Source organism: Mustela putorius, unplaced genomic scaffold (assembly GCF_011764305.1).
Source record: "Mustela putorius furo isolate JIRA1106 unplaced genomic scaffold, ASM1176430v1.1 tig00003834_pilon_pilon_pilon, whole genome shotgun sequence".
Classification (NCBI taxonomy): domain Eukaryota; kingdom Metazoa; phylum Chordata; class Mammalia; order Carnivora; family Mustelidae; genus Mustela; species Mustela putorius.
The window spans coordinates 97,561,073-97,586,282 of NW_025421987.1; the positions used below are offsets into that span (position 1 = coordinate 97,561,073).

General features: G+C 44.9%; 1 protein-coding gene across 2 annotated transcripts in view; it reads left to right on the top strand.

Annotated features, from left to right (window-relative positions):
- SLC12A8 (solute carrier family 12 member 8) overlaps positions 1 to 25,210 on the top strand; it is a 137,282-nt gene that overhangs the window by 88,944 nt on the left and 23,128 nt on the right. For both annotated transcript variants that reach the window (XM_004745406.3, XM_004745404.3), the window contains exons 7-10: positions 2,016 to 2,103; positions 3,584 to 3,671; positions 16,907 to 17,053; positions 23,587 to 24,232. In XM_004745406.3, coding sequence (XP_004745463.1) covers positions 2,016 to 2,103; positions 3,584 to 3,671; positions 16,907 to 17,053; positions 23,587 to 24,232 — 969 coding nt within the window. The remainder of the gene's footprint in view (positions 1 to 2,015; positions 2,104 to 3,583; positions 3,672 to 16,906; positions 17,054 to 23,586; positions 24,233 to 25,210) is intronic.

Here is a 25,210-nt window from a genome sequence, read left to right on the forward strand (position 1 = left end):
GTGTGTAGGTTTGTGTCCCTGAAGGGGACTTGACTGTGGCTCATTTGTGAGTACGGCCAGCCCTTGAGGAGGGCTTCACTGGGGAGCAAACATCCACATGGCCAGTCCTCATTTTCCTTGGGTTTACTCAGATACTCTGGAGAAGTTTTCTAACTCTTTCACCCTGGGTCATTTTCTCCATTCTCTATATGCCAGACATCTGGAGCGACCTTTCTTCTACTCACAGCTCTCCCTCCCAACCCTCCATCCCAAATGGATCCATTTTCTCCCTTCCTACCCTCAAATAGGATCTTGGGAAGAAGGGAAACAAGAGGAAAGAGAAGGTGCCTCATGTGGCACTTTAAACAACCTTTTAAGAAACCTCCATTTCAAAACAATCACTGTAGAAAGCTGGGACGATGTATATATGCAATAAAATGAAAAATGATCTGTTTTTCCATGTTTAGCATTTTAAAATATGTCCTGGTTCCTTTTTTTTCTACCCTATGCATACATTGATCTGTTGTCTTTTTTTTTTTTTTTTTTACAACAATGGGCTTATACATATGTTCTGTTTTATAATATGCATCTGAAAATGAAACAAGAGCTTTTTAAATATCTTTCCACATCACAACATATCTCTGACAACACAGAGCCCTGGTATTTATTGAATGATATATCATCACTTATTTAACCATTCCCCTATTTGTAAATACTAGGTTGTTTCTTATTCTCACTAGTATAGACAAGAATTTGTAGACATTTCTGGCTACATCTTCACTCATATTCTTGACTATTTACTGAGGTGGAAGTTCCAGTAGTGGTATTGCTGGTCAATGCATGTGCAGGTCCCAGTGCGGGTCCCCCATTTAGGGCACCCTTGGAAATAGGCCCTCGTTAACTGTCTGCCTCCCTGTCTTCACTTTACCCCATTTCACCTGCGCTCTTGCAAGCATTATAGCAGGGGTGGTAAGAACGTAATTTTCAGAGTCAGACGGGTTGAATCCTAGCTTTCCCACTTAATTAATGTGTGACCCTAAGCCACTTTAACCTCTCTGAGCACTAGTTTCCTTTTCTATAAAATGGGGGAAATAATTCTACTTTTGTGATGTGGTTGTTGTAAGGATTGAACAAGATTAAAAAAAAAAATGCATGGAAAACCTTAGCCCAGGCACTGTCAGGCTGGAAGTGTTCAATCCCTAATGATGGGATCAGGCCTATATCTCTCCCTAAGCCTATGCAAATCTTCCCACAAGGCCACATTTGAGATGCACTCACCCCTCTGTGAGACCTTCCTGATTAAGACTTGTAGAGCGCTTGTGGGTTGGACCCACTTCTGTTGTTCAGAACACATAGTCTTACTGGTCTCTTGTGTGGGTGAATGTGGACAGACATGATGATCCCTTCTCACGGTCCCACATGGTGTCCTCCTTCCCCATCATGACTAATTACGACTTTTCACAAATGTTGGGGAATAGAGGCACTGAGGAGAAGGAGCTTGGGACTCAGTTGGTATGATAGCATCACAATAGTTCTTTGGAACTTGTTTAGAGCCCTTTGGTCTCTGGCTCTGGCTGTTGGATGGGACGTGCTCCCAGGATACCTGAACCCCAGTGCAGTCAGTGGGCAGCAGAGGCAAGTAGCTCAGCTGGGGAGGGGGCACCAGGTGCTTTGCTAAGGCTGAGCTTCCCCAGGGAGTTGGGGGGGCGTGCAGCAGAGCTCAGTATGTGGCCACAGGACCTTTGTGCAGCCTGCCAGATGTCTCACTCACCCTCATTACTTAGCCCTGGGCCGTAAGATGCTTTTGTAGCCAGCAAGGCTTTCCTCCCAAGCATCATCCAACCCACAAAGGTCCCTTTCATGCCCCACGGATGCCTCCCCAGTTGCCAGGGGAGATGGAGAAGCTCAGTTGCCAGAACTGCAGATGGGAGGGCTTGCCGTGGGATAGCTTCCAGGAGAGGGCCCTGGCGAGGGGAAGGCAATTCATGGAGTGGTGTACACTGTTCACCTATCTCCCCTGTCTGGGTGTCTTTCAGGAGTCATGGCCGGTTTCAACATGGGGGGTGACCTCCGGGAGCCCGCTGCCAGCATCCCCCTGGGCTCCCTAGCAGCTGTTGGCATCTCGTAAGTAAGTTCCCCTGGTGGCCATCAGCTGGAGAGAAGGAGAGAAAACCCTAGGCAAAAGAGGGTTTGCCCCTTTTGTTCTGAGAGTGCCCCAACTGTGGCCAATCTATTTCATATTCCAATTCTCCTTTTAACACTCAGCCAGCTGGAAAATTCACGTCTGGTGGGTTCAGAAGCCTGCCCTTTCAGACCCCCTGCCTGGGAATGCAGGAGGAGGAGATGGATCCTTTCTTTCTATTCTTCCTCAGCCTCCTGCCCCTCCTCCTCCCCCACTTCCATTTTGAACTTGGGGATTTTTTAACCATTGACTTTCCGGGATTGTTGGGAGGAATAGAACAGTGAAGAGTTTTGCCCTCAGGTTGGGATTCCTATTCCAGCTCTGCTGCTGGGTGGCTGGGTGACCTTGAACAATGTACTTAGCTCTCTGAGCCTCTGTTTTCCTTTCTCATAAAATGGGGTTGAGAATATATTTGCCCCAGCGACCGTGGAATGGCTTCTGTGTGTGAAGGCTCTCTTCCTTCCCCCCGCTCTCTCCCCACCACTCCAAGGTTCTGGGGGTTTCAGTTCCCACTGCGCCACCCCCATGAGCAGACTGAGTGGCCTTGGGTCTGTTTGAGCTTCCAGAGCCTTCTGTGGGGCTCTCCGTACCACAGGAAGAAGCTTCTCTGCCTTCACGGGGGGGATGCGAGAGGCATAGACATGAGGATGACGTGCCTGTGTTACTTTGACCGTGGTACTTTAAAAATACAAATGTGTGTTTCACAAAGTTGAATTTGCTCTTAGCTTATGAGAGTGGCTCCCGGCGTCCGGTATACAGCACCAGACCGACATGTGCCGAGGACGGCGGCATGCCGGCCAGAGGATGAAGGCCGCAGAGATCGCTTGGGTGTTGGGAAGAAGAGAGAAGGAAAAAAACCCTGCCTCATTTTGGGGTCAGAGCTGGGAGGTCCCAGGAGGGAGACCCTTGGCCCATCCTCTCACTGCCCAGATGGGAAGGAGTCTGTGGAGTATCATATGACTTATTCAAGGTCACTGGGTGTCTAGGGGCAGGGCCGGGTCTTGGCTGCCCTTTCCACACTTGACCCGGCTCTCTGTCATCTGGGATCCAAGGAACAGCAGCCTAAGAAACCTGAAAGACCATCTGCGTGTTCTTCAAGGGTGCGAAGGGGGGCTGTGGGGTTGCCGGTCAACCCTGCCTGAGTCCCGGCCACCTGGAGGCCGGTGGTCTCCGGCTCCCCACTCCCAGCGCCCTCAGGGCATCTCTCTCTTTCAAGTAAGAAAGAGACAAAACGATGATACATTCTTTGGCAAGAGATAGGCTAGAGGGGAAGTAGTGCTGGAAGTCCCCTCAGACAAGGAGGGAGGCTTCATAACTGGCCTTTGACCTCCCTTCCAACCCGGGGGCTGAGTGAGGTGGGCTGGCACGGGCTTGGCGCACATCGGGGGTGTAAGCTCTGTTCCACTCTTGGGGTTTTTGCAGGTGGTTTTTGTACCTCGTATTCGTCTTCCTGCTGGGCGCTGCCTGCACCCGAGAGGCCCTTCGCTATGACTTCCTGATAGCGGAAAAGGTGGGTGAGTCTGCACTGCCGACCGTCTCCGTCTGATGGGTCTTTCACTGGCTCCCATTGCAAATGGCTGCCTCCCCCTTGCAGTCCTGCTTGGGGATCCCGAGAGGCCTGGGCCCAGGACTAAAGTGTGTGTGTGCAGGAGGGCGGCGGGGGGGGGGCTCAAAAACATGGAAAAGGTACAGGTTTTTCTTACGGAGCAGGGACTAAGTAAGAGGAACACAAGCATCTCTTTGTGTCAAAACTCAGGACAGAAACAAAGGGTGCCATCAGCGAAAACTCCTAGCTCAACCAGCCCTTCATTTCTGCCGCTCGCCTCACCTTCCACCATGAGCAGAAAAGGGCTGCTCCCTGGACGCTGAGGGGTGGGGAGGAGGCAGCAAAGTGGAGGGAGTTGGAGGAGGCCCAGCGCCCTCCTCCAAGAGGGCGGCCCACCCTGCCCTCTGCAGACCTTGGCTCCAGAGGCTCTCCCCAGGGGTGGGCTGGGGTTGATCTGGCTGTAACACCCTTGTTTCTAGAACAGTAGTCCCTGCCAGAAGGAGATTAGCAAATTCCTCACATTCCACAGCTGCCCCTTAACGGGGCTGGAGGTCAGGTCACAGTCAAGGACACTCATTTGACATCTCTAGAACCTAGGAGAATAAGATTCCCAGATGCTTTTCTGGAAATCCCCCAAAATTCCTACCTTTCCTTAAGTTCTTGGAGGAAAAGTGGACCTTGAGATTCTTGTCATTTGTCAGAGAAACGCAGAAGGCTAGGAAAGTTTTCTTAGTTAACTCCTAAGTGTTTCTCCTCCAATTTTGGGAGAAAGTAGCACTTTCTCTTGGTGTGAGGCTTTGCAAAACCACCTTGCTGATGTTCACGCAGGGCAGCCCAGGGCAGGAAACTGAACTCTTTTTAGAGCTGCACTTGGGCTTGGTTTCCACATTCACATGAGTTTCTTTTTAAGATGTAGGTGGTAGATTAAAAATGATCTGTATTTTCAGGGGTCTTGACTCTGAAAGCAGGTTTCGAAAGGGGGAGCAGCTCAGGTAGTGAGGGCACTCGCACCTCCCCCTTCCTGGGACCACAGTCTTAGACCCCCAGCAAGACACTTGCTCTCAGGGAAGGAATCTGCAGCCCTAATTTATACCCACAGGCGAGCTTCCGTCTTGAGTTTCATCTCCCATGGGCCTTTTCTCTAATCTCGGAATGAAAAGCTTGGCTGCATCAGAGGAATTAAAGGCCTCTGGGAATAGCTGATTCTTTGACCAGGGGGCTCTGCTGGCCGCTGTCTGCAACTTGCCAGTGTCTGGCTAGCTAGCTAGCTGGCTCTGCCCGCCTCCAAAGTAGGTTCCTTTCCAGTAGATTCCCTCATGGAGGGAATCTGATTTGGATGGAACAAGGCAAATTATCCCCTGGTCTGGGGCTCCTGTCTCCCCTCCTTCCCCTCCTTTGCAGGGAGAACAAAGAACAGGGATACGGGAGGATAGGCAGCCTGTATCCGAGGAAGGCCGCAATAGGAGAGGAAAACATCTCCGCGGACAGTTCAGGAAAGCTTTTGTGGGTGGAAATTCCACCACTAGAACTGAGGAAAGCTTGTTTGGCGTGCCACCTGTCCTAGGCATTGAAACAGGTAGGCGAGCATTTTGCTAGCAGGGCACCCGCGGAACCATGCTTGGCCATAATATATGGGAGTACCGTTGTGGGCAAGCCAGGGTGAGAGGTGGAAGGTTTGGTTCCTGGAGAATAGACCATTTCCTGGAAGAGGTGGTTGTGAAGTCTGTAAAATCAGGAAAGGTACCGCTCTTGGTTCCCAATAGCAAACGAGGGCTGGTACAACAAGTAAGTGGACAGTCACAGAACCCACCAGGGCAACTCCAGAACAGGGGCACTGTGCTGCGCTGCTGTCCCCCAGGCCCCACCTACAAAGGGGATCTCACAGAATATTCCCACCTACCCAAAGCCTCCAACCTTGGCTTTCCCCCTTTTTCACTGTCTGTTGTCCCTCCTTGGCACTGACTCGGCTGTAGTAGCTGGTCTGAACTCAGCAGTGAGCTGGGCCATGGCCGGTTTTCCTAGCAGTGCCTGGAGAACTTGTGTGTGTGTGTGTGTGTGTGTGTGTGTGTGTGTGTGTGTGCGCGCCACCTGCACAGGTCAGAAGGTACAAATGCACAGTCTCCTCCATGGTCCCCCCACATGGCTTACCACCCTGACGTACCACCCTGACATGGTTTTAGTAAACTGTTCATCTCAGCTGCTCATCGTAGCTGTGGCCTGAGTTCTCAGCCAGCCCATCTCCGAGCTCTCCTGGGCCCTGAGGAAGCAAGGCCTCCTCAGTCTGGTCTGTGTGTCCTGAGGGTCTCACCCTCGGGCAGAGACCAGGCAGGCCTCCAGGATGCTCCTCCCACTTGGTGATGGCTCTCAGGAAGCTCCTCAGTGTACTTCTCTGCCTTCTGCCAGGACACTTATCTTCAGTGGCTGCCAGCTACCCTGGACTCCTTTCCACTGACCAGCAGCTGGTCATTTCGTCTGTTTCTTTCGGGGTTTCCTGTAGTTTCTCCAATCTATTTCTAATTATTTGGCTTCCCAGCCTATGGTTTCTCTAAGAAGTTTCTTTTTTGCTTTATATCCCTACCCCACAGAAACTTTTGCCTGGCTCTTGGGGGTCAGTCTCCATAGTGTTATGCTTTTTTTTTTTTTTCCTTAAGCAGGCTCCATGCCCAACATGGGGCTTGAATTCACAACCTCATGGTGGAGAGTTGCCTGTTCTAACAGAGCCAACCAGCCACCCCGTAGTGTTACGCTCTTTCAGAAGTCTTTAGCACATTGTGGCGCCTCTGAGGTAATCTATGTAAAGCACAATACTTGGTATACAGTAGGTCTTATTAAATATTGACTCCTCTGAACACTCCTTAACAGGGAGAACCTTATAGGTGGGACATATTTTTTTCTTACAAATCTACCGTATTTAACTGGATAGGCAAAAATGAGTCCATCCCAATATTACTCAGTTATGAAGAGAGGAATTGTATAAAGAATAGGTATTAGCAGAGGTAAAACTAAATAGATTAAATAAATAATTGTTTTGGAATAAACTTGTATATAGTCCAGGAAGAAAAAAAGTTTATTAAACATCAAAAAGACCAAGTACTTTAGGAAGCCTAGAGCTTGCCAACCAGCAAAATAAGAACAAATAAGTAGGAAAAGCACCCCAGAAGCATCTTTGTTAAAAGGGAAGTGTCCTGGGGCGCCTGGGTGGCTCAGTGGGTTAAGGCCTCTGCCTTTGGCTCAGGTCATGATCTCAGGGTCTTGGGATTGAGCCCTGCATCGGGCCTCTGCTCAGCGGGGAGCCTGCTTCCTCCCCTCTCTCTGCCTGCTTGTGATCTGTCTGTCAAATAAATAAATAAAACTTTTTTTTAAAAAGGGGGGGGGAGTATCCTGCAGAGTAATCTCTTATCATTCTTAGATTTGACAGTCATGGTTTCATGTGTTCAAGAGGGACCTTGAGCGCCCACATCAGAGGGCGGCTGGTGTAGGAGGCCAGCCAGCTCCTCAGTGTCCCCCATCCTCCCTGGGCTGGCTGTCCTCTGCTCTCCATTAGGGACACAGAGCTGTCTCTCAGGAACTAAAGCCAACTTTACTTCCTTCTGGAAAATGGCTATCAAGTGAGAAAACTTGACCGAATGTGTAGGTATGGGTCCTTTTGTGGAGTCGAGACAGTGTGAGGAAACTCATGTCTGTGGAGATCTGATGCAGGAGAAAACTAGGGGACTGTGAGACAGTTTGGGATTGTGTGAGGTCAGGATGTACTCCTCGCTAATGTCAAGGGGCCATAGGAATCGGATGTGGCAGGATGAGCACCTTGCAAATGACTTGGAGTTCAGCCCTTCAAGAGACGGGAACAGCGGTGGACAGGTGGGATTTCTCAAGGGTTTAAGCTCTGATGGTAGCCAGCATAAAATATGAAAAGAAAGGAGATGGAATTATAATTTTCATCAGGAGTTACTGAAGGAAGAAATTAGGGTAGTTCATACCTCAGATAATTTTGGAAAGATAGCTTTTTTTGTGATGGTTCAAACAGCTGTATGACAGAAGAGTGCTCCCCCTGCAAAGAACTGTGACACACGTCTGCTCAAGCTCACTTCATCTCCATTGTCACAGTTCACAAGCTCACAGTTCCGTATAAAGAGAGAAAGTGAGGAAATTCTCTGAGGGCTGGGAGCAAAGCTGTGTAGTTCCCTGTTTTAACTGTAATGTCTGCCTCGCGCTGGGCCAGTTATGTCCCCTGTCCTCAGCAAATGCTCCCGTGGGTGGATGGATGACATATAGGAAGGGAGAGACAGGCTACATATGGGAGAGAGCTAGAATGGAGTCTTTATCATTGATCCAGACACAACCACCAACATTTCATATATTTTTCAGAAAATTGACAGAGTAGTAGTTTTATATAAAAGATAGTCGAGGGAACAGCCCGTTATAAACACAGTTGCCACATTGGACACAAACAAGTTGCTATGCCTAGATGGTCCCCTCTCCAGGCACCAGCCCAAAGGTTCTGCAGGAGTCCCAGGGAGTGACTGTGGGAAGGCTGGCCAGTCCTTGGTGTCACTGTAGCCCCTCGTACTAGAGACCCCGGTTTCCTGGGTTAGCTCCACACAAGGAGGAAGCCAGACTGGGCCATCTCATTTCCAATCTGAGTAAATGGACAGTCTTTCAATGAAAACAAAAAAATTTTTAACAAATATATATAACCTTTTGGATAAGAAGCAATAAAATTTTTGCAAGGAGACACCATGCCTGAGTCTTCTGGAGAATTCTCTGAAGGGACAGTGGGGTGGGCACACTGCGTCTCGTCCAGCAATTCTCTACCCTGGCTGCGCATTAGAATGGCCTGGAGGGTTTTTGAAAAATCAGCGATGTCAGTGCCCACCCAACACTGATAAAGCCAGAACTCTGGAGGGATTCTTAGGTATAGCCAGAGTAGAGAACTCCTAGTTACATTTTCTAGACGCTTTTGATAAAATTTCATCACATCATCTACATATTTTTTTCCCAATGGAATCTCTACTCACAGTGTGGGGCTCCAACTCATGTCCCCGAGATCAGGAGTTGAATATTCCACCGACGGAGCCAGCCAGGCACCTGAGTCCATGTATTTAAAAAACAAACAAACAAACAAACAGTGAATATAGGATGTGTTTGGTCAAGAAGACAGAAACAAAGATTAGAGGTAAAAGAATGCATACCAGAATGTATTGGGGGTTGGTCATAGAAGCATTTATCTAATGATTTTTTTAAAGGTTGTATTTATTTATTTGACAGAGAGAGAGGGGGGGAGAGAGGGAACACAAGCAGGGCAAGAGGGAGAAGCAGGTGCTCCGCAGAACCGGGAGCCTGATATAGGACTCAATCCCAGGACTCTGGGTCATGACCTGAGCAGAGGGCAGATGCTTAACGACTGAGCCACCCAGGCATCCCCATCTAACAATTTTGTGAGGCATCCAGGGCATGAGTCTCAAAACCTCATGAATTTCATGGGCACGTGTGGAGCCCGTCTGCCAGACTGTTTGGGGTGATGGGGCGAGGGCAGGGGGCACGAGACGCAGGAGCTTATGCTGCCCTGAAGGAGAACCCCCGCATGTCATGGGCTACAACACAGGTGGGGAGTATGCTGGTGACATTGAAGAAAACAGCGACATTCACTGGTGTTCCATGTAGCTCAGTGCCACTGACCCAGTGATGGCTAAAGCAGGGACATAAAAAGTGAGGTGGAGAAGCTTCATCATGAAGGGTGTGACCGGACCATGCAAATTAGGGCAAACTCATCTGTGATAGTTGGATAAATGAGCCCTTGGAACATACAGTTCTGGCCACCATGCCTACAGTCAAGTAGAATGGAGAAGGGGACCTCAAATAACCAGAAAGCAGGGAGACTTCCTGGTGGGTACAGAGGAAGGCCGGCTCAGGAGAGCGGGGCAGGTTCCAGACCCATAGCTTCTGGCCCAGCTGCGTGGCCAGCCATGCTGACCTTTGCAAGTCGACACCAAGCAGAACAACTGCATCCCCTCTTACTCTGTTAGTGACCTGTGGGCCACGTGGATCATGGAGCCCATTCCTTCATCTGTTCAACATTTATGGCTCTGTGTTGGCACCAAATATACCAGGATGAACAAGACAGGAGCCCTGCAGAGATGAGGCCTCTGGGGCCACTAAAGGACACAGTGTGCTGAGTGTCCCCCAGCCTCAGGCTAAGGTGCTGCAGGCCCTAAGGAGCAGCCCCTGCTGTGAGGGGCCGGGGGAGGATCTCATGTAGGAGGAGAGGACCGGGCTGAGTCTTGAAGCACACCTGGATGTAAGAGACAGACAATGAGGAGATAAGGTGTGGACAGAGGGTGTTCTTAGGCAGGGAAATGTGCTGACAGAGAGTCTGAGTGTGGGGGGTCTGGGGCTACAAAGGTCACAGACCAGGAAGGGCTGAAGATGCCAGAGTTGTGGGGAGCCATTGATAAATCTTTTCTTTGCATTTTTTTAAATTAACATATAATGTATTATTTGCCCTCAGGGTACAGGTCTGCGAATCATCAGGTTTACACACTTCACAGGACTCACAATAGCACATACCCTCCTTAGTGTCCATAACCCAACCACCCTATCTGTAACCCCCCCAGCCCACAGCAACTCTCAGTTTGTTTCATGAGATTAAGAGTCTATTATGGTTTGTCTCTCTCCCAATCCCATCTTATTTCATTTTTTCCCTCCCTACCCCTCACAACCCCCTGCCCTACCTCTCAAATTCCATTTGATCAGAGATATATGATAATTGTCTTTCTTTGACTGACTTACTTCACTTAGTATGATATCCTCTACGTTCCATCCACATCATTGCAAATGGCAAGATTTCGTTTCTATTGATGGCTGTATAGTATTCCATTGTGTGTATATATATATATATATATTCCATTGTGTGTATATATATATATATATATCACATCTTCTTTATCCATTCCTCTGTTGATGGACATCTAGGTCCTTTCTATAGTTTGGCTATTGTGGACATTGCTGCTATAAACATTTGGATGCACGTGCCCCTTCGGATCACTACATTTGTATCTTTAGGGTAAATGCCCAGTAGTGCGATTGCTGGGTTGTAGGGTAGCTCTATTTTCAACTTTTTGAGGAACCTCCATACTGTTTTCCAGAGTGGCTGCACCAGCTTGCATTCCCAGCAACAGTGTAGGGAGGGTTCCCCTTTCTCCACATCCTTGCCAACATCTGTCATTTCCTGACTTGTTGATTTTAACCATTCTGACTGGTGTGAAGTGGTATCTCATTGTGGTTTTGATTTGTATTTCCCTGATGCCGAGTGATGTGGAGTACTTCTTTGTGTGTCTGTGGATGTCTTCTTTGCAGAAATGTCTGTTCATGTCCTCTGCCCATGTCTTGATTGGATTATTTTTTCTTTGGGTGTTGAATTTGATAAGTTCTTTGTAGATTTTGGGTACTAGTCCTTTATCTGATATGTCATTTGTGAATATCTTCTCCCATTCTGTCAGTTGTCTTTCGGTTTTGTTGACTGTTTCCTTTGCTGTGCAAAAGCTTTTGATCTTGATCAAATCCCAATAGTTCATTTTTGCCCTTCCCTTGCCTTTGACAATGTTTCTAGGAAGAAGTTGCTGTGGCTGAGGTGGAAGAGGTTACTACCTGTGTTCTCCTCAAGGATTTTGATGGATTTCTGTCTCATATTGAGGTCTTTCATCCATTTGCAGTCTGGTTTTTGTGTGTGTGTGTGTGTGTGGTGTAAGGAAATGGTTCAGTTTCATTCTTCTGCATGTGGCTGTCCAGTTTTCCCAACACCATTTGTTGAAGAGACTGTCTTTTTTCCATTGGACATTCTTTTCTGCTTTGTTAAAGATTAGTTGACCATAGAGTTGAGGGTCCATTTCTGGGCTCTGTATTCTGTCCCATTGATCTGTGTCTGTTTCTGTGCCAGTACCAGACTGTCTTGATGATTACAGCTTTGTAATAGAGCTTGAAGTCCAGAATTGTGATGCTACCAACTTTGGTTTCCTTTTTCAACATTCCTCTGGCTATTTGGGGTCTTTTCTGGTTCTATATAAATTTTAAGATTATTTGTTCCATTTGATGGTATTTTAATAGGGATTGCATTAAATGTGTAGATTGCTTTAGGTAGCATAGACATATTTACAATATTTATTCTTCCAATCCGTGAGCATGGAACATTTTTCCATTTCTTTGTGTGTTCCTCAATTTCTTTCATGAGTACTTTATAGTTTTCTGAGTATAGATTCTTTCCCTCATTGGTTAGGTTTATTTTTAGCTATCTTATGGTTTGGGGTGCAATTGTAAATGGTATTGACTCCTTAATTTCTTTTTCTTCTGTCTTGCTGTTGGTGTATAGAAAGGCAACTGGGTTCTGTGCACTGATTGTATATCCTGACACTTTATTGAATTTCTGTATGAGTTCTAGTAGTTTTGAAGTGGAGTCTTTTGGGTTTTCCACATAAAGTATCATATCATCTGCGAAGAGTGATAGTTTACTTCTTCTTTGCTGATTTGGATGCCTTTTGTTTCTTTTGTCTGATTGCTGAAGCTAGGACTCCTAGTACTATGTTGAATAGCAGTGGTGTTAGTGGACATCCCTGCTGTGTTCCTGACCTTAGGGGAAAAGCTCTGTTTTTCCCCATTAAGAATAATATTCACTGTGGGTTTTTTGTGGACGGCTTTGATGATATTGAGGTATGTACCCTCTATCCCTACACTGTGAAGAGTTTTGATCAAGAAAGGATGCTGTACTTTGTCAAATGCATTTTCAGTATCTATTGAGAGTATCATATGGTTCTTATTCTTTTTCTTATTAAATGTAATGTAAACTTATTAAATGTAATGTATTGTATCACATTGATTGATTTGCAGCTGTTGAACCACCCTTGCAGCCCAGAAATAAATCCCACTTGTAATGAATAATCCTTTTAATGTACTGTTGGATCCTATTGGCTAGTATTTTGGAGAGAATTTTTGTATCCATGTTCATCAAGGATATTGGTTTGTAATTCTCCCTTTTGATGGGGTCTTTAGTTTTGGGATCAAGGTAATGCTGGTCTCATAAAATGAGTTTGGAAGTTTTCCTTCCATTTCTATTTTTTGGAAACAGTTTCAGGAGAATAGGAATTAATTCTTCTTTAAATGTTTGGTAGAATTCCCCTGGGAAGCCCTCTGGCCCTGGGCTCTTGTTTGTTGGGAGATTTTTGATGACTGCTTTATTCTCCTTACTGGTTATGGGTCTGTTCAGGTTTTCTATTTCTTCCTGATTCAGTGTTAGTAGTTGATTTGTCTCCAGGAATGCATCCACTTCTTCCAGATTGTCAAATTTGCTGGTATATAGTTGCTCATAATATGTTCTTATAATTGTTTGTATTTCTTTGGTGTTGGTTATGATCTCTCCTCTTTCATTTATGATTTTATTTATTTGGGTCCTTTCTCTTTTCTTTTTGTTAAGTCTGGCCAGGGGTTTATCAGTCTTATTAATTCTTTCAAAGAATCAGCTCCTAGATTCATTCATTTGTTCTACTGTTCTTTTGGTTTCTATTTCATTGATTTCTGCTCTTTATTATTTCTCTTCTCCTGCTGGGTTTAGGCTTTCTTTGCTGTTCTTTTTCCAGCTCCTTTAGGTGTAGGGTTAGGTTGTGTACTTGAGACCTTTCTTGTTTCTTGAGAAAGGCTTGTATTGCTATATACTTTCCTCTCAGGACTGCCTTTGCTGCGTCCCAAGGATTTTGAACAGTTGTGTTTTCATTTTCATTTGTTTCCATGAATTTTTAAAATTCTTCTTTAATTTCCTGGTTGACCCATTCATTCTTTAGTAGGATGTTCTTTAACCTCTATGTATTCAAGTTCTTTCCAACTTTCCTCTTATAATTGAGTTCTAGTTTCAAAGCATTGTGGTCTGAAAATATGCAGGGAATGATCCCAATCTTTTGGTACTGGTTGAGATCTAATTTGTGACCCAAGATGTCATCTATTCTGGAGAATGTTCCAGTGCACTAGAGAATATGTATTCTGTTGTTTGGGATGGAATATTCTAAATATATCTGTGATGTCTAAATATATCTGTGATGTCCATCTGGTCCAGTGTGTCATTTAAAGCCTTTATTTCCTTGTTGATCTTTGCTTAGTGATCTGTCCATTTCAGTGAGGGGGGTCTCCTACTATTTTTGCATTATTGTCAATGCATTTCTTTGATTTTGTTATTAATTGGCTTATATAATTGGTTGCTCCTACATTAGGGGCTGAGATATTAGTTGGACAGACAGAGATGTCCTTCCTCATCACTTATTATAGTCTTTGGTTTAAAATCTAATTTATCTGTTATAGGGATTGCCACTCCAGCTTTCTTTTGATGTCCATTAGCGTGGTAAATTGTTTTTTACCCCCTCACTTTAAATCTAGAGGTGTCTTTGGGTCTAAAATGAGTTTCTTGTAGACAGCATATCAATGGGTCTTGTTTTTTTTTTTTTTTTATCCATTCTGATAGCCTGTGTCTTTTGATTGGAGATTTAGCCCATTTACAATCACAGTAACTATTGAAAGATATGAATTTAGTGTCATTGTATTGCCTGTAAGGTGACTGTTACTGTATATTGTCTCCGTTCCTTTCTGGTCAGTTACTTTTAGGCTCTCTCTTTGCTTAGAGGACCCCTTTTAATATTTCCTGAAGGGCTGGCTTGGTGTTTACAAATTCTTTTAATTTTTCTTTGTCCTGGAAGCTTTTTATTTCTCCTTCTATTTTCGGTGACAACCTAGGTGGGTATATTATTCTTGGCTCCATACTTTTCTCATTTAGTGCTCTGAATATATCATATCAGTTCTTTCTGGCCTGCCAGGTCTCTGGTTAGGTCTGCTGCTGATCTAATATTTTCTACCATTGTATGTTATAGACCTCTTGTCCCAAGCTGCTTTCAGGATTTTCTCTTTGTCACTGAGACTTGTAAGTTTTACTATTAGATGACAGGGTGTGGACCTATTTTTATTGATTTTGAGTGGGGGTTCTCTGTGTCTCCTGGTTTTTGATGCTTGTTCCTTCTGTTAAATTAGGGAAATTCTCTGCTCTACTTTGCTCCAATATACCTTCTACCCCCCCCCTCTTCTTCTGGAATCGCAATTGTTCTAATATTGTTTTGTCTTATGGTATCACTTATCGCTTGAATTCTCCCCTCATGATCCAGTTGTTTAACTCTCTTTTGCTCAGATTCTTTATTCTCTATAACTGGTCTTCTATATCACTAATTCTCTCTTCTGCGTCATTTAGCCTAGCAGTAAAAGCCTCCACTTTTTATTGTTCCTCATTAATAGCTTTTTAAAATTTCAACCTGGTTAGATTTTAGTTCTTTTATTTCTCCAGAAAGGGATTCTCTAATATCTTCTATGCTTTTTTCAAGTCCAGCTAGCACCTTGATAATCAACATTCTGAACTCTAGTTCTGACATATTACTAATGTCTGTATTGATTATGCCCCTAGCCATTGGTACTGCCTCTTTTCTTTTCTTTCTTTCTTTCTTTCTTTTTTTTTTTTTTTGTGGTGAGTTTTTCCACCTTGTCATTTTACCCAGATAAGAATAGATGAATGAGAGAACAAAATACTAAAAGGGTAGTAAATACCCCATAAAAATATACACTAACCAAATCAGAAGAGACCCAAAATTGGGGCAAGCAGAAGGGGGGGGGGAAGGAAAAAAATATATATATATACATATATATATTAGACTGGTGAATAGAACAGAGGCACACACTTGATTTTGGGTATATTTTGGTCTGTTAGAAAAAACTGCCTCCCAAAATGTTAAAGAAAGAAAAACTTATATATATACAAAAATAAGGGTAAACATGGTGAAGGAACAGAATATGACTGTTAAGATGAAAATTTTAAAAGACTCTAAAACAGGAATTGATAATATAGGAAGTTGGTTGAAAAAAGGGGAAAAAGGAGGAAAGAATGTGATCAGGCTGGAGATCACCCAGCCTGTGACCGAGCATTTCTGTCTCTCACACATGGCCCCGTTTGGAGTCTCCAAACCCAGCAGATTCCTGCCATGCATTCCTGTGCCACTCCTCCTGGAGGAGGAATGGGGTGGGGGGTCTCTCCAGATCTGCCACTTGTGGGGTCCCTGCTTGAAGAGCAGTGGTCCAACTGTGCATCATCATGGTTTTAGGTAACCCCGAGCCGAGAATCCCCTCTTTGGCTCTGTATCTGTAGCTGGATTCCCTGCTTTGATACCTAGGAGTTCTGCCACACTTAGACACCCCTGGTCTTTTTGTGTTCCTGCAGGTCCTGAGACCACACTGTCCCTGTGGAGGCTCCACCACACCCCTTATCCCCCCCCCCCCCCCCCCCCCCCCCCCCCCCCCCCCCCCCCCCGCTTAACCTCTGGAGTGACATCCCTCAGTGGAGCAGACTTCTAAAGTTTGTATTTTGTGCTCCATTGCTCTCTCACTTGCTGGGAACCGGCCCCTTCCCCACCGTGGTCAATCTTCCTGTGGCTTCGGATTCACTTCTCTGCACATCCTACCTTCTGGAAAGTGGTCAATTTTCTGTTCCTAGAATTACTGCTCTTCTTCTCTTTTATCTACTGTTGAGTTTGTAGGTGTTCAGAATGGTTTGATAACTGTCAACTCCCAGGACCTGATGATATCTCAGTCTCCTACTCCTCTACCATCTTGCTCCTTTCATTTTGGCAGTGGCATGATGATCAGGTTTGAGTTTGGAGAGCTCAATCTGGCCAAGGCTTTGGGATAATTCAGAATGGGTAGAGCTTGGAGGTGGGAGGCCAATTCCTATTGCAGTTAGCTAGTGGTCCTCAAAGTGTGCTCCCCAGACCCTCCATGCAGCATCAACTGGGAGCTTGTTGGAAATCTAAATACTTGGGCCCTTCCCTAGATCTGCTTAATCAGAAACTCTGAGGCGGGGACCAGAAATCTGTACTTTAACAAGCCCTCTAGATGAGTCTGGTGTGTACTCAAATTGAGACCCTCTGTGTCGTCCACACAAGAGGTGACAGTGAGCTGAACTGGTACAGCGGTGGTATGAATGAAGTGGGCTGGGGCTGGGGCTGTTGGAAACCTACCTGGGAGGTTGACTTTAGAGGACTAGTGATCAGTGGGGTGCAGATGGGTGGGGGCTGGGGGAATGGAAAGGGACAGAGGATTCTGGCATTAGGTAATGAACCTGCTTCCTCACACAGGTATCCCTGGTGGGCTTCCTGTTTCTTTTGGGCTTATACATCTCATCCCTGGCCTCCTGTATGGGAGGCCTCTACGGAGCTCCCCGGATCCTGCAGTGCATTGCCCAAGAGAAAGTGATTCCTGTGCTCGCCTGTCTGGGGCAAGGGGTGAGTGATCCTTTTTTCAAGAAATGTACAAACATACATTTGTACTTTTGATTGTCATTTGCTGTATATGATACTACATTTGCTGTATATTATACCTGATTATTGGCCAATACATTGCTTCAGTCTCTCCAATTAGAGCCAGTGGTCAAGTTCTCCAGAGTGGGAAAAATGAGAATGCAAAGGTCATTCTCTCACCCCTGTTCTCTGGCCACCTGAGGCTGGAGCCAGGTGGACAAAGCACGTCAATGTCACAGTCACAGGGACCCCTTAGCCCTGGATTGGATAACTGTCATCCTGATATCTGGGACCCTGAGCAGCAGGGAAAGGGAGTGTCACATGCTTTAATAAAAACAAATTCAGGATTTTTTAAGTTCAGAATAGGAGAAAAAAATCTCTTGGTAAGGAGGGGAGTTGGATCTTGCAGCTCTAACTCTGCCCTTGAGATTTGCCTTCCCTTTGGGGTTGCTGTATGATGATTTCCCACACTTTGGGCCTCTGGGCCCCCATCGGTCCTCATGACCTGAACTCCCAAGTGTAGCTTGATTGAGTTACGGGGTGATTGAATAAGACATTCCTAAAACCTAACATGAAAAAAGAGAAATAGAGAACCCCACTTCCCAATAATGCAGTTTATGTGAGAAATAGTTCATCTCTATCTTGTCGGAGCACCACAGAGGCCCTCCTCACCCCCCTTCCACCCCAGATCCCTCTCTGTTAGGGCCACCAGTCCTCCCTTACCACCCTCCCCTTACTTGTGGGTCAGCCTTGGCTGGGTTGGAGCTCTGGCTGTCATGTCTTTACCTTCTGTGTATATGCCTTTCCTTAAATTTCATGTATTTTTATTTTATTTTTATTTTTATTAGGTAGTATATACACAGGGCTTAGAATGTGTATATACTATATAGTATAAAATATATACTATATAGATATAAATATATACTATATATTTATATAGTTTACATATAAATTCATATAAATTACATATAGTTTACATGTAAACTATATAAATATATACTATATAGATATAAAAGGTATACATTGAGAATTTTTGCTCCTCTCATAAGTCTTTTATTATCTCTCTCTTCACCTGTACCCATATACTATCAGCAGCTGTTTTTATTAGTTTTTTTTTATGAATAATTCTATTTTTTACACAAAGATAGTATTCTAACACATTGTTCTATACCTTGCTTTTCTTCATTTAATAGAGCATAGAAATCATCTTTCCATATGAATGTTGAGAGAACTTTTTCATTCTTTTTTCATTGTGTGTGATTCACTGTCGTTTATTTAACCTGTTCCTATAGATCAACCCTTGTGTGGCTTCCACTAAACAGTATTGCAAGGAATAATTTTGTATGTGTAATTATTTAATGTGCAGATAAATCTGCAGGATAAAGTTTCATAAGTGGATTTGCTGTGGCAAAGGCTAAATGCATTTTTAATTTTAATAGATATTGCCAAAACACCTCTCATAAGATTTGTGTCATTTTGTGCTTCTACCAGCAATGTATAATTAATTCTTCCTGTGTCCTGACAGCCAGCATCACTCTTAGACACAGGTTCAAACACCCTGCTTTCTAGGACTCTGTTCTCGTCCTTGGGATAAGAAGTTCATGAGAACAAGGGGACAGGTCCACCCGGATCCCATGCCCCACTTCTGGACGGTCTAGGTGTGCTGACCTGGATCATTTACACTTTTGCTCAGAATTCTCTGCCCAGATGTCCCGCAACCCACGTGCAGGGTCTGTAAGGGCCTCTTCCCTGGGCCTGTCCTTTCTAGGACCAGGGAATAGGCCACAGTCCCCATGTGGGTGTGAGGCCCCCATGGTATGGTCTGAGAAGGATGGGAGGAGTGGCCCTCTTCCAGTGAGGAATTCTGAGGAACGTTAAGGATTCTAACCTTGGACCTGGCCTTCTCTGTTGTCCTGAAGCTCTGTTTGCCAAGGAAGGAGGATAGAATACCTTTGCTTTAACAGTTTGTTAGCTTGGTTTGTAATTGTGAATATTCAGACATAGGGTGTGTCGACCACCATTTGCCCTGGGTCCCACATTACTAGCAATCAGGGTTCATTGTCAGATGTGAATTTTTGCCAGTTGTGTAGTGGGAGATGGCATCTCAGGATCCTTGTGGTTTGCATTACTCTTATAGGAACAAGTTTGGACATTGTTTTTTTCTTAGAGTCATTTATATTTGTATATTTTTTAAGTTTTTTAATTAAAAAATTTTTTTCTGGGGTGCCTGGTTGGCTCAGTGGGTTAAGCCTCTGCCTTCAGCTCAGGTCATGATCTCTGGGTCCTGGAATCGAGCCCTGCATCGGGCTCTCTGCTCAGCTGGGAGCCTGCTTCCTCCTCTCTCTCTCTCTGCCTGCCTCTCTTCCTACTTGTGATCTCTCTGTCAAATAAATAAAAAATCTTTAAAAAAATTTTTTTTTTTCTGTGATCATTGGTTTTTTTCTTCTCAAATGCTAGGAGCTCTTCTTTTGTTATGGAGGGCAACTTTTGTGATATGTGTTACAAATGTTTTCTCTAGTTTGTCACTTGCCTTTTAACTTTGAAATTTTATTTCTCTGCAAAGCTCCTTTACACATGATTAGATTTTATTAGCACATTTTCTTTTTTAATGGGAGAGACAATAAACTTTCAAATTTTTTTTGAGAGAGGGGCACTTGTATGGCTCAGTAAGGTAAACGTTTGAGTCTTTTTTTTTTTTTAAGATTTTTAAAATTTATTATTTATTTGACAGAGAGAGACACAACACAGGCAGGGGGCAGGGGGAGAGGGAGAAGCAGGCTCCCGCCAAGCAGGGAGCCCGATGTGGGGCTCGATCCCAGGACCCTGGGATCATGACCTGAGCCGAAGTCAGACAGTTAATGACTGAGCCACCCAGATGCCCCAGCATTTGACTCTTGATCTCACCTTAGGCCTTGAGCTCAGGATCCTGAGTTCAAAGCCCAATTTAGGCTTCACAGTGGGCATGGAAACTACAAGATTTTATTTACTTATTTGGGAGTGAGAGAGAGAGAAGGAGTGAGAGAGAACAGGAGCAGGGACAAGGCAGAGGGAGAAGCAAGCAAAGCAGGGAGCCCTATGAGGACTCAATCCCAAGACCCTGAGATCATGACCTGAGCCAAAGGCAGACGCTTAACCAACTGAGCCACCCAGGCATCTCCCATAGCACCCCCAATTTTGGGGGGGCATTCAGCATACAGAAAAGAGCATAGGGGCAATGTGAACACTTCAGGGAATAACTGAAGTGAAACTCCCAGCCCCTGGATGTCACTTCCACATGCCCTCTCTGGTCTGAGCCGCGTCCTTACTCCTGTGGTAGCTGTTGCCACTGACCTGACTTCTGTGATCATAACTGCCTTGCTTTCTTTATGGCTTTCCTCAGGAGTGGGCAAAATTTTTCTGGAAAGGTCCAAACAGTAAGTATTTTAGACTTTGCAGGCCCTGTGGTCTCTGTCACAATCCTTCCGCTCTGCAGCTATTTCTCAGAAGTCATCACAGACACAGACACACCTGTTGGGGTAGGTGGAGCTGTGTTCCAGTCGAACTCTTCTATGGATACCAAAATTTGAATTTCATGTAATTTCCGTGTGTCTTAAAATATTCCTCTTCTTTTGATTTTTTTTTCCCCCAACTGTTTGAAAATGTAAAGCCATTCCTAGCCCGTGGGCATGGGTAGACAGATGGTGGCCAGATGGCCCCAGAGCCATAGTTTGCTGACCCCTGGTTGGACTCCTCCATATGCATCGTGAAACAGAATTGTTTAATTTTGCCTGTTTTTAAACTTTATATAAATGCAGCACGCCTCTTTCACTCAACGTTATGAGATCCATCCACATTTTCACTTGTAGCAACAGCTTGTCTATTATCATCCCTATATAGCTTTTCCTCATTTGCTAGAATTTATTTATCCCTTCTGCTCTTGTTGGACATTCCAATTTGGGGCTGCTACAGACAAGACAGTACAGCAAACATTCTTGTACTAGTGGACAGGTTCGCAGGTAGAGGTCTTCCAGACCATATACCCATTACTGGAATTGCTAAGCCATAAGGTCCATATATTTCCACTTATTAGATAATACCAAACTCTTTTTCCAAAGTACTTGTACTAATTCACAGCACTATCAGCAGTGGATAAGCATGCCTAGCCCTCTGTGTTTGTGCCAGCGCTCGATATTATCATACTTTTTAATTCTTGCTGATCTGGTGGGTGTTTAATGGAATCTCCCTGTGGTTTTAATTTGCATTTCCTTGATTACTTAAGGAGCTTGGGTACCTCTCATATGTTTCATAGACATTCTTCTGCTTGCTTTTTTTAGTGGGTTCTCTCTCTTCTTCTAATTATTTTGTAAAGATTCTTCGATATTCTGGGTTACCCTTTGTCAGTTAGTTATATGTGTTGCAAATATCTTTTCCCCTTTTGTGGCTTATTCTTACATTCTTCATGATGTCTTTGGGTTACAGAAGTTCAGGTCTGACCATTATTAACACTTCACAACCTGTCCTTGTCAACATCTTGGCATGGATCATTAGCATTTCCTTCAGCTTACCTAACACCTTCCTTTTAAATTCTCTGCAGTTTCTAAGGATTTACTTTATTCTTAGTAGTTTTATTGTGAGAGTGTGTTAAACAGCTGTAGCAAATCTACCCAAAAAATGTAATCCTCAAAGTCAGTCAAAGTGTATTTTTACTTCTTATTTTTTCCTCCCAGAATTTTACTCTGAAACTCTTGGGCAGACGTTTTAGGTCAGCAGGGCCTCTGGCCCTTGAAGACTCAGGCTGATGACTCTGCCATCTTCAGCCTGTGACTTTAAAGGCTGCTCTTTATTCTGATGGTCAGGAAGGGGAAATGCACCTGGAGGAACACATGTGGGGGGTTTACAGGTTGGATCTGGAAGAGGCTTCCAGGTCTGCCCCTCCTCCCCTTGCAGACTGTTGACTGTGAAGGAGATGGGAGCAGTGGTTAGATCCAGCGTATATCTGAGGGTAAAGCTAACAGTATTTGCTGATGGAGATTGAGACAATGAGGAAAGGCATCAAGAACTTTGCTTGCCTGAGCAGCCAGAAGGATGGAATTGCCCTTTTCTGACACAGAGATTATAGGAGTAGATTTGATGGGTGGGAAATTGGGGGGGAGGAGAGAGTTTGGTTTGGAACATTTGAGATCCTGTTAGACATCAACTGGAAATGTTAAGTAGACAGTTGAATATTTAAGTCTAGACTTCAGGAGAACATTTCAGGCTGAGATTCCAATGTGGGAGTTAAGAGCATAAAGCTGGTGTTTAAAGTCAGGGGCCCGGTTGAGATCACCTAGGAATGGAATATAGAGAGAGCATAGAGAGGGCCTGAGGATGGAGATTGGGACTACTTTTTTCTTTTTTCTGGTAGAGAGAGCCTGAGTAGGAGTGGGAGTAGTGGGGCTGGTAGGGACAGAGGGAGAGAGAGAATCCTAACCAGGCTCCATGAGCAGAGCCCGTGAGATCATGAACTGAGCCATCCAGGTGCTCCGCCCTGAGCTACTTTATTTAATTATTTATTTTAAAATTCAATCCATTAATGTGTAATGTATTAACATATGGTGTAGAGATAGAGTTCAGTGATTCATTTGTATATAACACCCTGTGCTCATTACGTCACGTGCTCCCCTTAATACCCATCACTCTGTGACCCCCATCTCCCTCCTGTCCTGCCCTGGGCTACTTTCAGTGTAGATTTCAGAGCTGTGGAGAAGATAGGCCTGGAAACTAAGAAAGAGTGGATAATGAGGAGGGAGACAAATCAGGCGGAGAAAGGCAAAGAAAGTCCTTTCAACGACCAATGGGCAATCAGCTGGGGTAAATGTGGTCTTAGGTCAAGGAAGATGAGGACCCAGAAGTGATCACTGTTTTGGGCCCAAGAACCACGTGAGGGACTGTGATCAGTAGTTTCTGTGGAGCGACAGAGTCTATGGAGTTACCGCATGTTTTCCACTCCTGTTCTCCTGCAGGCCCCCGTACCCACCTCCATTAATAACAGATGTGTGTAAGTGTGTGTGGGGGGGGAGCATGTGTGTGTTTAGTTTCACAATTTCCCCACCACAACTGCCAGAGCTTCTGTCCCATCTTCCAGGCTCTGCCATTCCTCTTCAGGCCCTTTTCTCCATTATACCTGGGAACTTTGTACCACTTTGACTTCCAAGACTGGTGCTAAAACCCAGTGTAAGACAAAAGGAGAACTACTTGGGAAGTCTGAGTTCTACATGTTAGTGCCCCATATTAATAGTTATGAATATAGCCAATATCCATGGTGTGTTGGGGCCAACTGTGTGTCAGTGCTGTGTCAAGCATTTAATGTTCATTAGCTCTAATCTCACAATAACCCCATGAGTTGAATATTATTATCCCAAGTTTGTAGGCAATCAGTTATTAACTGATTGGTAGAATCCTAGTAGAAGTGGTTGAGCCATCATGAGTTGTATTTCTATCATGTAATGTGATTTTCTTCTGAAATTTCATGGTCCTGCATGTTATTTTTGTTTCTGCAGAAAGGGCCAAATAAAACCCCTGTAGCTGCCATCTTCTTGACCAGCTTAGTGACCATGGCCTTTGTCCTTGTGGGCCAGGTGAATGTACTAGCCCCCATCGTCACCATCAATTTCATGCTGACGTATATTGCAGTGGACTATTCCTACTTCTCCCTGTCCATGGCTGTCGGCAGCCTGCCCCCGGTGCCTGAGTCAGTGCCCAGGGAGGGCACAGGAGCTCTCCCCTGCTCTGAGCACCTGCTCTTGGAGAAGCCTCCCAGCTATGGCTCTGAGGACACCGCCCGAAGCCTCCCTGAGGGCACTCTGCTAGAGTTCACCAAAGACATGGATCAGCTCCTCCAGCTAACCCAGAAGCTTGAGAATAGCCAGCCGAGCCAAGGAGACCGTGACAGGATCCCACAAAGGAGGAAGGGGAAACGCAGGAAGGCCACCAAACAAACCCTACAAGATAGCTTCCTTTTGGACCTCGAGTCCCCAGCTTCCTTCCCTGCTGAGGGCTCTGATAGATTGCCTGCTGCCTCCTGGGAGGGCCAGGAGACTTCCTGGAACAAGCAGAATGCCAGGAGTGAAGGGGTTCTGCCTGCAGGAGCATGTGCTGAACAACTTGTCCCTGAGCCAAGTGACCAGCCTATCTCAGCTGGAGAAGGTGAGTGCCTTGAAATCCCATCAGGGTCTCCTCCTTCGGGGTGACCTCACCTGCCTGGTCATCACAACTCCTTTCCATGCCCTTAGCCAATTCACTCGATAGCTGAGTGTAAAATCCTTGTTTATTTTGTGTGATATTTATTTTTTAAATAAAGTTTAAAGATATTTATTTTTTAAAGTTATATTAAAACAGCAGCTGAATTTGTAATTCTACTCCATTACAGTTGATTTTAAACAGACATTTCTGTCTACTGTTACATGGTAGAGCTGGGAGCTATGGCTGATAATGGAAGATTTAAATCATTTTAATCAAAAATCATCTGCGACACAGTATCAACACAAGTGAGACCAATGTTTCCCTTCAAGAGAAGGGGAAATATAACAACCCTGTCTGCCTTAGTGGGTTTTTTTCTGTGGAAGATGACTCTCCCAAACCAGGCAAGAAGGGATGGAGAAAAAATGGCTAAAGAACACAGCTTCGCTTTGCTTTCTCAGATCTACAAACATGGAGGCACACAGAAAGACTCTCAAAGAGAGGCTTACAGGGCATGAGAAATTCTGAGAGAAAGAATTCATAATTTTGAGTCTTCCACATTCTGGGTGCTTTACCTATTTTATTTATTTCATGTACTGTGATATATATGACATTTTTCCATTCTACAAATGAAGACGCTGAGGCCCAGGGAGGTCACAGAGAAGTTTCCAAGCTCTGACTTCGCACAGCGGGACATCATACCCAGGACCTCCTAAATTTGAAGCTCATTTCTTCTCTCTCTGTTACCCTGCCCCATGAGATCTATATTCACGAGTGTGAGCAGAGAAGGGGAGACAGAGGGACATAGAAAGACGTGTCTAAAAACAAATGCTTTATATTCTCCCATACACTTGCTTTTCCTTCTTTGCCTCCAAATTTGTGGGAGGTTTTTAATGATAGGTGCATTATTTAAAATTTTTAATTTTATTTTTATCAAAGTAAGAT